Source organism: Lissotriton helveticus, chromosome 11 (assembly GCF_964261635.1).
Source record: "Lissotriton helveticus chromosome 11, aLisHel1.1, whole genome shotgun sequence".
Taxonomy (NCBI): Eukaryota; Metazoa; Chordata; class Amphibia; order Caudata; family Salamandridae; genus Lissotriton; species Lissotriton helveticus.
The window spans coordinates 938,719,124-938,739,971 of record NC_136072.1 but is presented as its reverse complement, the minus strand read 5'-3'; the positions used below and the strand labels follow the sequence as shown (position 1 = coordinate 938,739,971).

The 20,848-nt window shown below is 46.0% G+C and overlaps 1 protein-coding gene across 2 annotated transcripts in view; it reads left to right on the top strand.

Annotated features, from left to right (window-relative positions):
• The window catches only part of LOC144792322 (rab5 GDP/GTP exchange factor-like), a 172,101-nt gene that overhangs the window by 140,690 nt on the left and 10,563 nt on the right, over nucleotides 1-20,848 (top strand). For both annotated transcript variants that reach the window (XR_013602537.1, XM_078667278.1), the window contains exon 8: nucleotides 7,930-8,186. Coding sequence is in view for 1 of the 2 variants with exons in the window: in XM_078667278.1 (XP_078523404.1) it covers nucleotides 7,930-8,186 (257 nt within the window). In the remaining variant the exon portion in view is untranslated. The remainder of the gene's footprint in view (nucleotides 1-7,929; nucleotides 8,187-20,848) is intronic.

Here is a 20,848-nt window from a genome sequence, read left to right as displayed (position 1 = left end):
CACGAGCAGTGTACTGCATGACGAGCTGAGCTCGTCATGAGTATGGAAGGGGTTAAATCCCTCGAGGGTAATCATAAAACTGTTAACAATACTGTAATTTTATGCATCCTAATTTTGTTATGTTTAAGTAACAACAATTATTGGACGTTTTACAATTTTGTAAAGATTTTAATTAATCATATACAAAAAGTATTACTTACTTACTTACTCATGATGTAGTCTATACGAGAAGATGAAAACCCTCTTGAAAAGGTATTTGAGCAATTAAGATCTAATTGGCTTCTGCCATTGCATGATCTAAAACCTTTCTCAATGGTAAAGTTGAAGATTTGTAATGATGAGACAGAAGGTGTCATCATTTTTTCTGTTACCAATAAGGGAATACCCATTGCTAGGTCTTGCTCTTCAGTGACCATGATTATTCCTTGTAATGGCTCATAGCAACAATTTAAAATCACCTCCCACCACAACAACATCTTCAGGGTGAATAGTATCAATGGCTTCCTCTAACAGGGTAATAATAATTGATTCCTTTGAAGAGTCTCTGGGTCTTATATGTATGTTAAACAAGTAAAGCTTGTATTTGTTAGAAAATTCAAATCTAAGACCCAGGATGTCATCAGAGGCAGTAGGAATAATGACTATGGAGGCATTGATGTTATTTTTTATCCAAATTGTAAGGCCTCCAGATGGCCGTCCTCTAGCTGGATGATACGCCTCTAGACTGAATGTCCTATAGCCAAATATGAATAATGGTTGCACTGCCCAGGATTCTTGGAATAGGCAGATATCAAAAAAGTCAATATGTCTGCCAGTCCAGTTTTTGCAATTTCCTTTCAAGACCGGCTATGTTCCAAGATACCATCTTAAGATGTGGAGCAATAGTATCAAAGTTATCACCCAGAGTAAATACTTTGGGTTGCGTGTCAAGATTAGAGAACGTTACTCCTCCCAAAGCCACATTAGCATTCAGCTGATTACCCTCAGGCTTAAAACCTTCAGAAAAAGATCAAGGGAGTGATCAACAGTTGGAATCAAAGATTGAATTATGACATTCATTTCAGAATGGGGGACCATAGATTGTGGTAGTCAGTTGATGGCTTCGAGATCACTATAACATTTTTGGTTGTTAAATTGATTGAGATCACTAGGTCCCTCAGCTCTGTTTTGCCTAATACCAATTTTGGATTGGAAGAGGGAATGGGATCTCAGGTTCATAATTATTAGGTTCTCGACAATATCTTTAGACCAGAAGGATACAATGATATCACCCAGGTTCCCAACGTCCTGGGGTATCCTTTCCACATTCTTTGTCAGATCTTATTATAGAACGGCACTGCCTTGCCTTCCTAAGCCAGTGGGTTACTTTGTTTACAAGAGAGTCCCTATCTTCTCTAGTGTTCGGGGCTAACCTTGGTACATTAGTTAAATACACGCTATACAGATTTTGCTCATGCCTGGGCGTAGTGTGGAAAGATAGGGGGGGTCTATAATCTACCTCCTTATTACCAGACCACCTTCCCCAACCCGGTGCCCCCATTCGGGCCCCAGTTGGAGGTTTGGTCTCCCAATTTCTATTTACATACTTATCCAATCTATTTCCTATGCTATTTTGTACCCCCTGGGAATGCAAATTTGTTTGATCAGGAATATTAAAAAAACTCTGGTTGTTCTATTACTTTTACTATTAGTTTTCTTAGATGGCTCCGAGGTTTCCAGAGGATTAGTTCGTAATCTTTGCATGGGATAAGACTTTTGGTTGACAGCCTGGTTGGCATTTTGGTTTACATTGAAATTATCTGAAGTTTTAGGTACCTGCTTTCTTACATTTGGGAGGTCAACCTTCTTTCCCATGATACTTTTACCCCCTGGTTCCATACCTCCTACTCCAGGATCAATTGAGAAATGCTTAATTAATACTTCAATCATTCTTTTAATTGCAGTAACCTCATCTTGGACAATGTTGAGCTTTACGGCGAAATTCTACACCCAATAATCTCCTCAAGTGATAAGAGAACTTTCAGCTGTGATGCATAAGTCCACAATCCGTTTCCCTGACGAGCTGCAGTATTGAGACATTTACTTGCTCGTTGAAATTACAGTATAGCGATTTTTTATCGATATTCTGACAGTCTATCGTTCTCTTAACACCGCTTGACATCGGACATCGTTGTATCCCTACCAACCATATTTTCTTGACTGCTAACATCACTCATCATGTGATTTTCATTTATCCGCAGGGTATTCGATCTGCTGAGCTTATCACTACTTTTTTGGCTTCGTAAGAATTGCCATACACAGGGACAACATTCTGATTTTTCTTTACTGCAATAGACGGTAACCTGATAAAGGCCTACAAGCCGAAACATGCGTAGTTTGTTATCTACCGCATTGCCTCCATCTTTTTTGATTCTACTGTTATGTTGATTGTTTTTAATGTCTGAGAGTATTGAATTTGAATATAAAAAGCAATGAGTTAATATTTATGCAAATTCTAAATTTAAATATCAACTAATAAATTGTTCATAAATATGTATTTTCATCAACCACTGTGTGACAAGTTTTATTAATGTGATTCATTATTAGGTAGTTGGGTGTTCACCTGAAAAATAATTCTTCGTGGTTTTGTCAAGTAACTGACTGACTTAGCTATAGACCTTTTCTCAAAAATAATTTATCTCCCTATGTATAGCAAAGTCAATTAGGTATATAGGGGTCCCCATTTTCTAAAACGAGCTTTACATAAAGGTCCTGAACCAACTTATAGGTGGGGTTTAATTTATTCTGTATAGCTTCCTCAACCAGACCAAGACCACTTGGTCTGGTTACAACTTAACTTACTGGGTCATCACTTTGGTTTCCTTCCTCATTAATCTCTAGGGGCAGATATCTATTTGAGCATTCTCTGTTAATTACTTCGCTATTTGGTATACTCTCTTGCTCCTTTCCTGCAGTACCATAATTGCTTAAGGCAGGCGAGGGAGTTGTACCCATGCCCCGTCTTAGAATTGGGGGGGACACAATTAATGTTTGTGTAAGAACTTTATTATGAGGTTGGTGCACGATGATGGCAGGACTTTTTACCTTAACAGTATCAACTTTTTCTTTCCTGCTATAATAAGAGGAGATTTTGCTTTTTCCCTTCGCATTGTTCTCTTTCCCTGTTGATAGCATACTTTGTACCTCCTCAATCAACTCATCGATAGCATCAAGTGTGCAATTCTCAGCTGCTGAGCTAGCTTGTTTTTGCGTTTTTGCAATCTTTTTCTTCCCCATAATCATGTCGGATGCTTTCCTTTTCCCCATTTCGGCTAGCCAATTAGGTGATAACGCCTCAACTATATTAGATGGAGTAATTCTAGCCGAGCAAGCAAAGAAAACCGCCCGATAAGTTATTTCAGAATAAGTTGTCTATGCTAGGGCTATTAGTTATATACCATTAAAATATATATTTCTATAACATTAAAAGGCTACAAGCTAACTGACAAAAACAGATAAAATATCAATACAACAAAAGTTTACAAGCAAGATGTGAATCCAGATGCTTCCAAAATAAAACAAGAATAAAATGTTCTCACTGTCAATGTTCGTGAGATCTAGTAGGTTCTTCTTATAAGTACTTGTGAATCTATTCGGTCTTACCGTCGTTATATTTACGGTCCAAGTAAAAAGAGCCAAAGGGTATGGCCCAGCCCAGCCTTCTCCGGGCGCAGACGGGCCCGCCCTTGGCCCGGGCATCGCCCGCCCGCGTCCCGCGCTGCGGGAGCCCTGGTCGTAATTTGAGCGCCTCCTGGCTCACAATAGTGATGCTTGGTTCTAGCACCTCCGGCGACTCTGGGAACTGGTGTCCCTGGCGCTGGAGAGTCGGTTGCAGTCCCGCCGACTGTTAGCAAGCAGCAGGTAGGGCGGCAAAGAGTGTTGCAGGGCAGTGAAGTGAAGATAAGTAACTCATTTATGTTATACTGATCTATGTGCATGAACCGGAAATATAATTTCTGGCCCATTATACATGAGATGCATTGGAAAAAGTCATTGATTGTTCTGCTGAACAAAGACATAGCACATCATAAAGTGGAATTTCCTTTGCAATGAACGGAGGAATCTGTATATCTGGGCATCAGAGGTACATTGGGAGACCCAAGTTGTATTGAAAGACAATTATGGGGCGGAGCTACATAAACTAGATGAATATGTAATGTGCTGATTAGGCTCCCAGTCTATCTGGAAGGCTACATAGCAATCGTGAAAATGTTAGTCCACTGTAGGTTTCTGTATCTCTTTAACAAAATACCCCTGGTATACCAACCCATCCTTTCTTCAGCTCCTTAAAATTAGCTTATGCTAAAACTGGCACACTGCCTAGAGTGAGTTGGAGCACCCTTGTGTTTCCATACGAGTCTGAGGGTTTTCTTAAACTTCTTCCTCTGCCCACTGAGGATAGTAGTGCTGTTGACAGTCAGCAAACCCAGAAGGTGAAATGGGTCCAGTGAAATATTCCACATACACATGGAAAAGGATTTAGTGGAGGCAGGGTATACAGTATAAACTATTTTGCACCCCATGTCCTCCTGGTGAACAATCTTTGCTCTCCTTGACATCAGAAATAAAGGTTAAACAGCAACGCCTGCATTAAACATGACATGCCTGGGGTAATCTATTCAAGGAGTATATATTCTAAGGTCTTGGGCAACTTCAAGGTGACGATGAATCAATGAGCCCACTGAATGTCTTTTTGTATTACTGGATATGCGGGGCACTGAAAGTACTTATTTCCCAGTGGAGACAATACGCCTGCATCCACTTACGTTCGTAATGGATAGTGTGCATTTGAAATGCACTTCCGAATTTACAGAAAGGTGCTGTCTGAAGTTGCGTTGGTGTCCAGTTTCCCTAGATCCTGCTGGCAGACAGATCTAGGCAAAGCTATATGATAATGAGCAAGGAAAAGTCTGCTGTGCATAAATAAAGGTAATTTTGCTGGATTGTGGACAAACCCCAAGCGCACACAAATTGAGAGGTGGAATGCTTACAGTAGGTATAACCACTGGCAATCACTCCACGGAGCATTCAAACCCATCATTCTTTTGATAACCATGCCACCTCAGATTAGGCCCAGCCATATGCAAATCCTTCTTAATCCTGCTCCAGTCGAACAATCAACCCAGCCAAGACCGGTCTACTCTGAACCTTAACACAAGCAACCAAAGAACGGTCTCACCCTGTGTTCCTTTAAACCATTAACTACTAAAATGGTGTCTGTGTAGGGCTCCTAGCCAAACCTTAGAGAAGGGACATGGAGCGGCTGAATGTCACAAGACATATATAGCTTGGAAATCGTGGGCCACATTACCCCAGCTTTAAAATCTCTCCTCTTGCTGCCTTCTATCAAAGGATTGGTTCTAAAATCATCTGCCTGATACTCAAAGCATTGCCCTTTTCATACCCGAGCTACCTTTTTAATATATGCATCGCATTTTGAGTGACCCAACGCCTAATGCTGCTCGGTTTTAAGATTGAGATGGTTTGGGGCAGGTCTCTGTACCATCAAGGCTCCTCCATTTGGGACTCTCTAGCTTTACATTTTCTCTGATACCACCATCAGATCATTTCAGAAGTAATGAAAGACCATTTGCTTCTGAAGACTTTTAACTCACCAGCCATCTTCCCCATATTGCCCCCTTGGTGTGTACTGCAGTTTGTACTGTGTGTTGTTTGGGTGTATGAGCTCGTAATACAAATATTTATAAACACTAAATAAATAATTGAATACACTTGTCATACGTTGGTAAATTTTCCTTGGTAAATATGCTACCAACCCTGATGAGGTATTATGGGTTTCACACAAAAACCGAGAACCGTTAGATTACTACCTCTATGTTGTGGTGAGTCCATTTCATTAGTAACAAGCAGGTCACAATATAGAAATGGTGGGGATCTGGCGGATGAAACAGCAAGTACTCTTACAAATCTTCTCCAGTAGCTCAAACGTGGATGGGCCTCTCCTCAACTAGGTACACCTTTATGAATACTAGAAATAGGTTCCTCACTGTAATTCGATATCCTGTTCATTTTACCCTAAAGACCAACATTAATCATCAGTCACTAGCATGCCTTATGCGATTCAGTACGTTCAGGCACTTGGCTCAGGTACATGATCCTGTGAACCTACTTCGTCGACTGTGCCACAGCAGCACGTTGAACATGTATCTTCCATTTCTTACCGATTGTGGAAACAAGTTGGAAAACCAATGGCATTGTACGGTTGGGAGATTTCAGAAACCTATTGACGGCTACGAAAAGTGATTATTTCCTCTGCTTCAAGGAAAGGGGTCTGGATTGTTTACTTTCACCCTGAACAATGCATATTTAGAAAACAATTTATCGCCTTAATCTCTTAATATAGCCTTATAGCCCGCCGTAGAGGGCTATAAAGGCCTTTAACAAGGGAGAGGGACTTAAATAGCCGGTATAGCCCAGCTAGGAAGGGCTATAAGGCTATTAGAACATTCTGCCACTAAAGAGCAGAATGTTCTAACAAAAAAACACAAAGCCTTATGGGAGCGTGAGAGGATTGGAATCCCCTCAGGCTCCCTGAAGCCTTTGTTTACAGCCAGAGCTGTGAACAAAGAAACATTGGAATGTTGGAGCTCCAGGCTTATACCAGCCATTAAAAGCCCAGAGCACTCTATTGTTTTCAATGGAGCTCCCAACATTCCAATGTTCTAATACTGATTAAATCCCATCTTGTTGAACCCTAGAAAAAGAAGAGCTTAAAGTAGGTGACAAGAATCACTTTACCACCTGTAATGGGAGCCAACCAGACAGAGGATTCTTTCCTCATATCTAATATCTTATAACAATACACGCCCTAACTCCTTGAATGTAGGACAGAATAATTATATATGTAAAGTAGCTCAATACATGTTCATAGAAAAGTCACATTTACGATCCTTTCAAGGAAGGCCCAATCGAGCTAGAGTGGTAATTTTGCCACCAGATTCAGAGGAAACTGTCCTGGGTTTGTTGGTGATTAGGCATAAAATAGAGTTTAGTTTCAGAGAGAAGATAGTGTATATCTAATGTTTAGTAACATACTGATGTGCCAAAAGGTCTTTCTAGGTATGTATCTCATTGTGCTACGGATGGAAAGGGAATCAAATTACCTGCTTTCATCCCTCAACTCATTTTAGGTCTTAGCCAAAACCTTTTGATGTTGCTAATATTCTATGTATCATACTAACTTGTATGCACTTTCAGCCAGCGCTCTTCATCCATTTGTTTGTTCTTCTGTCCTTCGCCTGTTTCTTCCACCCACTAAAGCATTCAGAATGGAGCAATGGGTCAATCAATTTCATCCATTGGCCAACTTTCCAGTGAGAGCTGGCATTCTGCTCTTTCTCAAGGAGCACATCTGCATACAAATTCGTTCCAATCAGTTCTGTGGATTACTATGGCAATGTCTGCTTTTTAAGCCCAAACATTTTTTTATTGCTCTAGCAAGAATTACATTTTACAAAGACCAGGACAAAAAAATATATAGATTGACAATTACTATAGGCTGATAGCCATAGCCAGACCTATTGACTTTGCCAGTGCCTTTTTTTTTATAAATGTCTTGTATGCTAATATAAACTATACCAGTATCATTTGCTAAACCCGCTTACTCTGTGTATTTATTGCCTCTAGCAGTTTCAATATGCTGCATAAGTAAATCGGTGTGAGTTGTTTGTTAACAAATGTGAAACTCATGGCTACACTACATCTGGTGGGCAACTTAGAAATTACTGGTTAAAACAAACCTAAGCAGGTGTTTTCAAGTAAAGATGTCAAGTGGTAACTAGTGTAAGAACTTTGTTTGAAAAGTTACTCTTGTATTACAGTTCAGTGTATCCTGCCCAACATCTTCACAGGTATTTTTTTCATTTGCAGCAATGATTGAAATTGATTCGAAAAGTGCTCCTCAGGATAAATTGTCCTGTGTCTCAAGGGCCAGCAACGCCATCTTCAGAGCAATCCAGTCTTCCAATCGTGAACCTGCCACTGCAGATGATTTCCTCTCTTGCCTCATCTATGTTGTTCTGAGAGCCAACCCCCCACGCCTGCATTCCAACCTTCAGTACATCACGCGGTTCTGCTATCAAAAGCGACTAATGGCTGGAGAGGCTGGCTACTGTTTTACCAGTCTGGTAACTTGTTTTATTTTCAATATTAAATGTGTATCTCCGGTATAATGCATTAATTGAATTCAAGTTTTGTTTGGATCTTGGGTCTTGCAATATTGTTTTATACATTTTCTAGGAAATTGAGTTATATATTGTATGTGTTGGGCCATTTTTGAATGACGATAAACCTGCTTCACAGAGCCCTCACCTTTTACTTAAGATTGCATCACATCTTTGCATAAGGCAAATTGTGAGGTGGGTGGTAATTTGGAAATGAGCATATAGTATGAAGGAGATCGCCACAGATGGGCAAGATCATCTGACTCTGTTGTATTGCTCTCAACAGGAGTTCTTTTTCAGTCCCTCAGCGACTATAATTTACACCCTGGGAAACTGGTATTTCCGAGCTGTCCTGCTTTTTATTTTTTTAGTCAAACCAGGCCCTTAACAAAGCCACCATCCTGGTACCTCTGGTCAGTCAACATGCAAACTGTCCTTCGGTGCTCTTCCAGCAAATGCATTGGGTCGGCCCTCCTGGAATAAACAGCCCCAGCTCGCTAGCATTCAAACTCTGTAATTCACCGACCAAACAGACCACCTTTTGTTTGACATAAAAGCAAACTGTAGAAGCAGATTTTCAGGATTTGCTTGGTGCAAGTAGTTAATATTGTGTATAGAATCAATTTCCAGTTGGCTTGATTCTTAATTATCCTTTAATCATGGCATGGATGGTGACTTGCTTTCCTCCTCTAACTGTTCTCCTCCTAACAAATGGAGAAACAAGTCTACCATACCCATAGGAACTCAGTAGCTGAGCATAGAATCATAGTTTCTGATGTGGACACTTACTACGTTTGCTGCTGTATAAATCCTGAAATCAAAAAGATCTGAAATTAACCAGGTATCGGTTCCATCTAAAAGCATTGAAATCCTGGACTCCCTTCACCATCATTCGTCAGTTAGCCATGTAAAAGCCATGGTGTAATGATGCTCAAAATGGTAGCCAGTGACTAGGAAAGACTGATAAAATTCGAGACCACTGATAAACATGGTGTAGTTTAGTGTAATCAAAGAGCAGCGGCGAACGAGTGTCTGAATGAAGTGACAGAAAACATACATCAGTGGTAGATCGAACTTTTTTTGCAAAACAAATATTTAGGAAAACTCAAAATAAATGATACAATACGAAACAGGAAAAGGCTGACTTGTGGATAGCACTGACTGTCAAGCAAGGGTAAAAGCATTGCAAATAGGTCAGTGATAGGCTGAAGCCTATATTGAAATACCTGTAATGCAACACATTGATTGAGTCCACAGCTGAATTAAAGTGTGAATGGAATGGTTCTGCTGGATAATGAGCCTTCGGTTGATCATAGACCTATTAAAAGTAAGAAAGACAAGGGAGATAGGTGTTGTGAGAAGTTGGCCTGATGTGCAGTGCTCACTATTCTAGTGATCACTATATATCAGTCCAAACAACCCTCATTGATGATTGGTTGTAAGTCAACCTTATAGACCAGCTATCCTAGTAGCATGGATACGAGCAGTCTAAGGCTAAGACTCTAGAGGGCGTGTTAAGCCAGCTGTTTTACCATCACATTACCCCTTGAACACCCAGTGAAAGGACACCACACAAGTGTTATGAAAATAAACAATGTATTTATTAGAATCACAACAACCCTGTACTCTTTATGAGGACAGGGTGCTAAGCACACAACAACACTCTTGCGAAAATACTTTTAAGTTAGCACGTTACACAAATGCCCGAGGGGCACGAAAAACCATATACGCTAAAAGTGGAATGCGAATTACTAGCAGGTAAGTAACAGTTCTAATAGGCTTTGGAATCGCTAGGACTGGACTAGGGAATCGTTAGATTACTACTAGGAGGCCCAGGGGACTCGGGTGCAGAGTGTGCACTCTCACGCGGGATGCGGGACAAAGTCTATGGAAGCTAGAATTCACAAAGTTAGTGTTCACGGGCGAACCCGACCTGGTAGGGAGAAAACGACAGTGGATCCTGACCCTTGGATAGTGAGGCTATGCTGGGACACCGGAGTGCCGAAGTTACCTAGCCCAGGGGCTGCAGCTGCATAGGTCTGAAAAGACGTCGGGGATCTCGTTGCCGGACCAGGAGCCTGGAAGGAAGAAGTTGCTGGCAGGCGACCAGTGAAGGAAAGTTCGATGGATCCAAGCCTGGATCAAGGAAGAAGAAAACCTGAAAGCAGAGGGGACCAAGTTCTTGAATCACTAGCCAGTGATTAAGTGGGCACCAGGATGGCACCGGGCGAAGTCACCGCAGTCAGGTGAGTGGGCGCTGCTGGGCTCTGCAGTCTCTCGGACCAGGAGGCGTTGTCGGCGACCAGGATGGAGGTGCGAGCTGTCCCACGAAGGATGAAGTCGTTGGCGTCGAAGTTACCCAGGATTGGGCAACAAGCCTTGGCTAATTCAAGCCCACGCGGTGGACTTAAAATGGCGTCTTGAGTGGACCAGGAGGGTCCAGGGTGCTCCTCTTCGGGAAGGGAGCAAGGGCCAGTCTGGAGCAACCAGACCAGCAGCAGAAATGTCGTCGGGCGTCGTCAGGAAGGCCACAAGCCAACGGGCTAGTAGCCAAACAACGCGGTGAGCAGCAGAAGGCAGAAGGGCCCCACGCCGATCGTGGAGATGCTGGGGGGCTGCTCTTCGGTGCTGGAGCTGCTCAGGGTGGGGGCTTCTCGGACCCCAAAGCACTCACCAGGAAATTACTCGGTGGGCTTGCTGTGCAGAAGTCGTGCAGTCTTGGCGATGGCCGGTCCCTCGAGGTCTCGTCGCACCCACGGTTCTCAGCTGTGCTGTAGAGGTGGGTAGAGGTCAGAGGTGCCAGGGAAGCCGGTTCTCGTCGAGCTGGGCAGTCGGATTCCGGAGGAAGGACTTGCAGCAGACCGCAGTGTTCTTAGATGGGGCCTGCGGATGCAGGGTGACTACTCCTTAGTCACAAGGGAGAAATCTTAGGAAGAAGTCTTGAGTTCCTTTCGCAGAAAGTAGTTTCAGGATTCAAAGATGATCTGATTTGGAAGGGGGCCAGTCTCTACCTTTATCCTGTAAAAAGGGGCTGGCACGCGACTAAGTCCTGCCCTATGGGTGGGACTAGGAGGGGGGTGGTTACACCCACTTCCTTGGCGGGCTTTTCCCCAGCACAGGGTCTGGAGTGACCCTGGAACTGGTTCCAGCCAGCCTATGCACAGTGAGCACCGGGGTGCCACGTGCAGTCACCTTCCTCTAAAGCCCTGCCTACCTACAATACACAAAACCCTGTCTGGGACGGTGCTGGCACCGCCCCTGGCAGGAAACCCTTTGTCCTTATCTCCTGCTCTGGGAGGACTCCCAGCAGCAGGAGGGCAGACTTGTGTCTCGGTGGCAGCATCCATTTTGTGGATGCTAAGGCTCTGTCTGACTTTTAACCGGGTTATAGGTTACAGGCATGTCGTGTCCCTCTAGAAGGGTGGAATGCTAACCCCGTCGCCAGAATTGGCGAGGGGTTAGTATTCCAATTCGTATGACACCTTACTCGACATGTTTTGATAAAGCGATACCAGAGTTGGCACATAACCGCGAGGATTATAATGCACTTAAGAGTATATGGTATGCGATATCATGGAAACGGCTAAGGGATGGATCCCGAAAGCCGCAGACAGGCTCAGCTCATGCTAGAGCACCATCTCACACGATTCCAAGCACTCTGCCTTCAGGATTGTTAAGGCCTGCTATAGGAGTGACTGATAGGAGATCTGTGTGTCCATTTTTAGGGTTAGATATAGGTATACTATATCTAAAGCAAAGGGTGAGTACACCACCTTGCCCCAGCTGTCGTGCAGCCAGTTGTGTCAGTTTTAGTTAGTCAATCCAGGGGTGGCATAATACATGCTTCAGCCCCTGGGAGACTTCTGGGTGCACCTCAGCCCTGGGTACAGGGACTTGGAGAGGGCCCAGTGCCAATTCAGTACCTGAGTACAATTTGGATAGAGAGAACAGCTAGGCTGTGGGTCTGATTAGCAGGCCCACAGCCAGGGAAAGTCGTAAACCAGTGCAGCAAAAAGCAAAAATCTGGGTGATCATAGGATTGCAGACCCTACTCTCCTACATGACCCCCCCCCAAACTTTGGGACAATAAACTAACCTTGACCAGGTGAGTCTTCTTGCTCTAAGTGGAAATACCTGGAGAGCCCATCAGCATTGCTGTGATCAGTCCCAGGTCTATGCTCCACTGTAAAATCCATCCCCTGTAGGGAAATGGACCACCTAAGCAGTTTGGGGTTTTCACCCTTCATCTGATTTAGCCACAAGAGGGGCTTATGGTCTGTCTGAATGGTGAAGTGAGTGCCAAACAAGTAGGCCCTCAGCTTCTTCAGGGCCCAGACCACAGCAAAGGCCTCCCTCTCAATAGCTGACCAATTTTTCTCTCTGGGTGTCAACCTCCTACTAATGAAAGCAATAGGCTGATCATTACCATCAAAATTCAGTTGAGACAGAACAGCTCCCACACCCAACTCAGAAGCATCTGTTTGGACAATGAATGGCTTGGAGTAATCTGGACTCTTGAGGATAGGTGCTGTGCACATGGCCTGTTTTAGGTCATTGAATGCTTTCTGACAGCTTGCTGTCCACTGAACTTTCTTTGGCATCTTTTTGCTTGTCAGGTCATTAAGGGGGGTCACTATGGACCCATAATTTCTGACAAACTTCCTATAGTACCCAGTCAGGCCCAAGAAAGCTCGAACCTGAGTCTGGGTGATTGGAGGAGTCCAGTCCTTGATGGCCTGTATCTTACTCTCCAGTGGCTGAACCTGGCCTCCACCTACAAGGTGGCCCAGGTATACAACCTGTGACTGCCCTATCTGGCACTTTGTGGCCTTGATAGTGAGGCCTGCCTTTTGCAGGGCCTCCAACACTTTCCTCAGGTGGACCAGGTGATCCTCCCAGGTGGAGCTAAAGACAGCAATATCGTCAAGATAAGCTGCACAGAAGTCATCCAGCCCAGTGAGGACTTGATTCACCAACCTTTGGAAGGTGGCAGGTGCATTTTTCAGTCCAAAGGGCATTACCACAAATTGATAATGCCCTCCAGGGGTAGAAAATGCTGTCTTAGGTTTGGCTTCCTCAGCTAACCTGATTTGCCAATACCCAGCTGTCAAATCAAATGTGCTTAAGAAGTTGGCAGAAGCCAATCTATCTATAAGCTCATCTGCTCTTGGTATTGGGTGGGCATCAGTCTTAGTGACTGCATTGAGGCCTCTGTAGTCTACGCAAAACCTCATCTCTCTCTTACCACCCTGGGTGTGAGGCTTTGGCACTAGAACTACTGGGCTAGCCCAAGGGCTATCTGAGGGCTCAATGACTCCCAGTTCCAACATTTTCTGCACTTCAGTTTTGATGCAGTCTCTAACATGATCAGGCTGCCTGTAGATTTTACTCTTGACAGGCAGACTGTCTCCAGTGTCAACATCATGGGTACACCAATCAGTTTGGCTGGGTGTCAGAGAGAACATATGTCGAAAGGATTGCAGAACTTGCCTGCAATCCTGTTGCTGATGTTCAGTGAGGCTGCCACAAAAGACAACACCATCAACTGACCCATCATCAGGATTCTGAGTGAGCAGGTCTGGGAGAGGGTCACTCTCTTCCTCCTGTCCCTCATCTGTGGCCATGAGCAAGCTCATGTCCTTCCTGTCAACATATGCCTTGAGCCTGTTAACATGGAGCACTCTGAGAGGGCTCCTGGGAGTTCCAAGGTCCACCAAGTAGGTAACCTCTCCCTTTTGCTCAATGATGGTGTGGGGCCCAGACCATTTGTCTTTCAGAGCTGCTGGGGCCACTGGCTCCAGCACCCACACCTTCTGTCCTGGCTGGTACACAGTCAGTACAGCCTTTTGGTCATGCCAAGCTTTTTGAAGTTCCTGGCTGGCCTCAAGGTTTTTAGATGCCTTTTCCATATACTCAGCCATCCTGGAGCGGAGACCAAGTACATAGTCCACTATGTTGGTTGCAGGCTTTTTGAGAGGTCTCTCCCATCCTTCCTTCACCAAACACAGGGGTCCCCTTACAGGATGCCCATACAGAAGCTCAAAAGGGCTGTAGCCAACCCCCTTCTGTGGGACCTCTCTGTAAGCAAACAAGAGGCAGGGGATCAGGACATCCCATCTTCTCCTAAGAGGTTCAGGTAGTCCATGAATCATCCCTTTCAGGGTCCTGTTGAATCTCTCAACAAGCCCATTGCATTGTGGATGATAGGGTGTGGTGAACTTGTAGTTCACACCACACTCTTTCCACATGGCAGTCAGATATCCTGACATGAAGTTTGTACCTCTGTCAGAAACGACCTCCTTAGGGAAACCCACTCTGGAGAACACTCCAACTAGGGCTCTTGCCACTACAGGGGCGGTAGTGGTCCTAAGGGGAATAGCCTCAGGATACCTGGTGGCATGGTCCACCACCACCAGTATAAACTTGTGTCCTGATGCTGTCTGGGGTTCCATTGGACCAACAATGTCAATCCCCACTCTCTCAAAGGGAACCCCCACCACAGGTAGTGGTATGAGGGGGGCCTTTGTTGTGCCACCTGACTTACCACTGGCTTGGCAAGTGACACATGAGCGACAAAACTCCTTGGTATTCTCATTCATATGGGGCCAGTGAAAGTGTGAGACAAGCCTGTCCCAAGTCTTTGTCTGACCTAAATGACCTGCAAGGGGAATCTCATGGGCCAAGGTGAGAAGGAAACCTCTCAGAGACAAGGGGATGACCAGCCTCCTGGTTGCACCAGGCTTGGGGTCTCTTGACTCAGAGTACAGGAGTCCATCTTCCCAGTATACCCTGTGGGCACCTGTGGCATTCCCTGCAGCCTCAGCAGCAGCCTGCTGTCTGAGGGGTTCAAGGGAAGGGCAGCTCAACTGTTCCTTCCCCAGGTCTGCTCTGGAGGGTCCCCCTGAGCCCAGAAACTCAACTTGATCAAGTTCAAGCTCTTTAGGCTCAGTTTCCCTCAGCTCTGCTAGATCAGCCTCCTCAGAGACTTGATCCTCAACCTGGGGCAAGGGGGAAGGCAAAGCCTTACCCTTACTGCTCTTCTTCTTGGGAGGTGTCTGGTCCATAATTTCAGGATCCAGCACCTGTTCAGTGGGGCATCTTCTGGCCTGTGACCTAGTCACAGCAAGCACATGTGCTGGCAAGCCTAACATCTCCATGTGAGTCCTCTGCTCCACTTCTGACCATTGTGATGACTCCAAATCATTGCCCAACAAACAATCAACTGGGAGGTCTGAACTGACTACAACTTTCTTTTGTCCCTTCACTCCACCCCAGGAGAAAGCTACAATTGCCACACTATGACTAGTAGTGACATTGCTGGCATTGGTCACCAGGAAATCAGTACCTGGCATGATCTGTCCAGGGTCCACAAAGTTAGGTGTCACCATGGTGACACTGGCACAAGTGTCCCTATAGGCCTGAGCCATTTTGCCATTAATCAAAGGTGTCTGCCTGTATTTGCCCAAAGTATTGGGACTTATTTCAGGGGACATATCCACATCCCCTGTACAGACAAGGACAGCCTGAGTGAGTGTGCCAACTAAGTTGTCAGACCCCTCAGTACCCATGGTTAACCCAACTAATGCCTTGGGAGTGACACTACCACTACTGACTGTACTAGGGGGTGCAGTTGCTTTAGGAGCTGTAGTGGTAGGAGTTTGTCCTCCTCCTCTTTTGGTGCACTCACTAAACCAGTGAGATTTACTTTTGCAGTACTGGCACCACCTTTTGGACTGGCCTTCTTGAGCCTTCTTCTTCTGGGAAGCCTGACCCCCACCCTCTTTGGTTTGTTGGGGACCTGGTGAAGACTTCTGGTCATTTTGCTCATTCTTGACATTACCCTTCTGGTCTGCTTTCTTCTGACCACCCTGGTTCTGGTTCTGGTTCTGCTTGATCCTTGTCCTGACCCATTTGTCTGCCTTCTTTCCCAATTCTTGGGGAGAGGTCAGATCTGAATCAACAAGGTGCTGGTGCAGCAACTGGTTCTGACAATTGTTCAAAATTTGTTCTCTCATCATTAGATTATACAATCCTGTGTAATCTGTAACCTTGCTACCCAGCAACCAGCCCTCCAAAGCCTTAGTGGCACAATCCACAAAATCAGACCAGTCCTGAGACTGAGTTTTCTGGGTGTCTCTGAACAGCAACCTGTACTGCTCAGTGGTTAAACCAAACCCATCAACCAGTGTATTCTTCAGGACCTGGTAATTGTTAGCATCCTCCACTCTTGTAGTGAGGAGCTTATCTCTACCTTTACCATCAAAGGAGAGCCACAGTATAGCTGCCCACTGACTCTGGGGAATGTTCTGCACAGTGCAGGCCCTCTCCAGAGCAGCCATCCATTTCTGGATGTCATCCCCTTGCTTAAAGGGGGGCACTATTTTAGTCAGGTGTTTAGTATCTAAACCCTTCTCTCTATCTCTTGGGAGATTGCTGCCACCAGTGGGAGCTAGCCCACTCATCTGCTGCTCTCTTGCCAGGGCAAGCTTCTCTTTGGCCAGGGCAATTTCTTCCCTTTCAATCCTCAGTTCAGCTTGTCTCATCCTAGCCTCATGCTCCTTTCTCTGAGGGGAAGTAAATCTCCTCTGTGGAGGATTCCTTCTCCCCTGAGAAGAGGCATTAGAGTGCAGAGATCTATTGGAGTCCCTAGAAAGAGATCTATCTCTCCTAACTCCAAGGTTAGGCCCACTTCGGGTTAGTACTGGGGGGCCCCCAGATCCTAGCCCAAGTAAGTCTAAGTTGGTCCTAGTTAGCCTTCTGACTACCTCAAGACCCTTGTCTACCTCATCCCCAGAGAGTACCTCCTCATCCTCCTCCTCAACTGCTGAATCAGTGTTGGGGAGGTCTGGATCCCCAGAGGTTCCCTCTAAGGCTGGCATGCTCTCATGTAACTGAGAGAGCTTTCTGGCATCATATGTCTCTAAGAGACCTATCAGAAAGGGAAGGGTGGGGTTAGACCCCTGCTTCAGTTTCCTGGAGACACAGAGTTGCCTCATCTCCTGAAAATTGAGAGCTGCATATCTTGAAGTGACCTGTGGAGGGTCAACACTGACCAGGGGAGTCTCAGTAGAGTCCCCCTGAGTCGACATGCTTTTCTAGTGAGGTGTAAGTGGTGCACTTACCTACACTATATGTTTGCCTACTGATCCCTTGCTAGAGTTGTAGTTTAGGGTGTGCTAGGCCCTAGGAGCTACAACAGCTGGTTCAGTAGAACTCAGAGTATTCTAAGCTAAGTTATATGTACCTTTTAGTACTTATGTGATCTTTCACAAGATATTCTTAGGGCATGTGTGGTAAAACAACAGCAAGCTCAAATCCCAACCGCTGCTCACCAATGTGAGAAGTTGGCCTGATGTGCAGTGCTCACTATTCTAGTGATCACTATATATCAGTCCAAACAACCCTCATTGATGATTGGTTGTAAGTCAACCTTATAGACCAGCTATCCTAGTAGCATGGATACGAGCAGTCTAAGGCTAAGACTCTAGAGGGCGTGTTAAGCCAGCTGTTTTACCATCACATTACCCCTTGAACACCCAGTGAAAGGACACCACACAAGTGTTATGAAAATAAACAATGTATTTATTAGAATCACAACAACCCTGTACTCTTTATGAGGACAGGGTGCTAAGCACACAACAACACTCTTGCGAAAATACTTTTAAGTTAGCACGTTACACAAATGCCCGAGGGGCACGAAAAACCATATACGCTAAAAGTGGAATGCGAATTACTAGCAGGTAAGTAACAGTTCTAATAGGCTTTGGAATCGCTAGGACTGGACTAGGGAATCGTTAGATTACTACTAGGAGGCCCAGGGGACTCGGGTGCAGAGTGTGCACTCTCACGCGGGATGCGGGACAAAGTCTATGGAAGCTAGAATTCACAAAGTTAGTGTTCACGGGCGAACCCGACCTGGTAGGGAGAAAACGACAGTGGATCCTGACCCTTGGATAGTGAGGCTATGCTGGGACACCGGAGTGCCGAAGTTACCTAGCCCAGGGGCTGCAGCTGCATAGGTCTGAAAAGACGTCGGGGATCTCGTTGCCGGACCAGGAGCCTGGAAGGAAGAAGTTGCTGGCAGGCGACCAGTGAAGGAAAGTTCGATGGATCCAAGCCTGGATCAAGGAAGAAGAAAACCTGAAAGCAGAGGGGACCAAGTTCTTGAATCACTAGCCAGTGATTAAGTGGGCACCAGGATGGCACCGGGCGAAGTCACCGCAGTCAGGTGAGTGGGCGCTGCTGGGCTCTGCAGTCTCTCGGACCAGGAGGCGTTGTCGGCGACCAGGATGGAGGTGCGAGCTGTCCCACGAAGGATGAAGTCGTTGGCGTCGAAGTTACCCAGGATTGGGCAACAAGCCTTGGCTAATTCAAGCCCACGCGGTGGACTTAAAATGGCGTCTTGAGTGGACCAGGAGGGTCCAGGGTGCTCCTCTTCGGGAAGGGAGCAAGGGCCAGTCTGGAGCAACCAGACCAGCAGCAGAAATGTCGTCGGGCGTCGTCAGGAAGGCCACAAGCCAACGGGCTAGTAGCCAAACAACGCGGTGAGCAGCAGAAGGCAGAAGGGCCCCACGCCGATCGTGGAGATGCTGGGGGGCTGCTCTTCGGTGCTGGAGCTGCTCAGGGTGGGGGCTTCTCGGACCCCAAAGCACTCACCAGGAAATTACTCGGTGGGCTTGCTGTGCAGAAGTCGTGCAGTCTTGGCGATGGCCGGTCCCTCGAGGTCTCGTCGCACCCACGGTTCTCAGCTGTGCTGTAGAGGTGGGTAGAGGTCAGAGGTGCCAGGGAAGCCGGTTCTCGTCGAGCTGGGCAGTCGGATTCCGGAGGAAGGACTTGCAGCAGACCGCAGTGTTCTTAGATGGTGCCTGCGGATGCAGGGTGACTACTCCTTAGTCACAAGGGAGAAATCTTAGGAAGAAGTCTTGAGTTCCTTTCGCAGAAAGTAGTTTCAGGATTCAAAGATGATCTGATTTGGAAGGGGGCCAGTCTCTACCTTTATCCTGTAAAAAGGGGCTGGCACGCGACTAAGTCCTGCCCTATGGGTGGGACTAGGAGGGGGGTGGTTACACCCACTTCCTTGGCGGGCTTTTCCCCAGCACAGGGTCTGGAGTGACCCTGGAACTGGTTCCAGCCAGCCTATGCACAGTGAGCACCGGGGTGCCACGTGCAGTCACCTTCCTCTAAAGCCCTGCCTACCTACAATACACAAAACCCTGTCTGGGACGGTGCTGGCACCGCCCCTGGCAGGAAACCCTTTGTCCTTATCTCCTGCTCTGGGAGGACTCCCAGCAGCAGGAGGGCAGACTTGTGTCTCGGTGGCAGCATCCATTTTGTGGATGCTAAGGCTCTGTCTGACTTTTAACCGGGTTATAGGTTACAGGCATGTCGTGTCCCTCTAGAAGGGTGGAATGCTAACCCCGTCGCCAGAATTGGCGAGGGGTTAGTATTCCAATTCGTATGACACCTTACTCGACATGTTTTGATAAAGCGATACCAGAGTTGGCACATAACCGCGAGGATTATAATGCACTTAAGAGTATATGGTATGCGATATCATGGAAACGGCTAAGGGATGGATCCCGAAAGCCGCAGACAGGCTCAGCTCATGCTAGAGCACCATCTCACACGATTCCAAGCACTCTGCCTTCAGGATTGTTAAGGCCTGCTATAGGAGTGACTGATAGGAGATCTGTGTGTCCATTTTTAGGGTTAGATATAGGTATACTATATCTAAAGCAAAGGGTGAGTACACCACCTTGCCCCAGCTGTCGTGCAGCCAGTTGTGTCAGTTTTAGTTAGTCAATCCAGGGGTGGCATAATACATGCTTCAGCCCCTGGGAGACTTCTGGGTGCACCTCAGCCCTGGGTACAGGGACTTGGAGAGGGCCCAGTGCCAATTCAGTACCTGAGTACAATTTGGATAGAGAGAACAGCTAGGCTGTGGGTCTGATTAGCAGGCCCACAGCCAGGGAAAGTCGTAAACCAGTGCAGCAAAAAGCAAAAATCTGGGTGATCATAGGATTGCAGACCCTACTCTCCTACAGGTGTCGTAAAAGATATACACCCCAGCTTTCCAGGTCTACCGTATCATGACCTGGTCTTTGTAGCTCTTTGTACCAATGTGATGCAGAGCGGTCATAGGGCTTTTTTGAGATTCACTCAAGTGTTTCAAATCTCAGTGCTTGAGTCCTTTCAGTATAGTGTACCGGGGTGCTGAAGAGTTTGGCTTGCGCTCGTGTGTTTTAGTTGCAGCATTGGTGTGCACACCCTGTTGTGGTCTGGCTTGACAGCACAGCTGTCATCAGACAATTATGTCAGCATTACTAGAGAGGGGCTTTGACTCCCCTCCCCCCCCCACATGCTGTGAACGAGGAGTACATGTTTTAATGGGACAGAGGTTGTGCACTTCCACAAAAAAGTGCTTGCCCTCAACGCAGCTGTGATCATTTTGTTTAATTATCCAGCTGTGTGTGCTTGAATTTTTAGAGGCACCCACATGATATTGAACTGCAATTGTAGTGTCTTAGATAACTAGATTATGCAAATGCTTGTTTCTGAAATGCTTTGCAGTTTTTTTAAAGGATGTTTGCATTGCATGTAGCGATGGAAAGGCTAGAGAGGAGCTT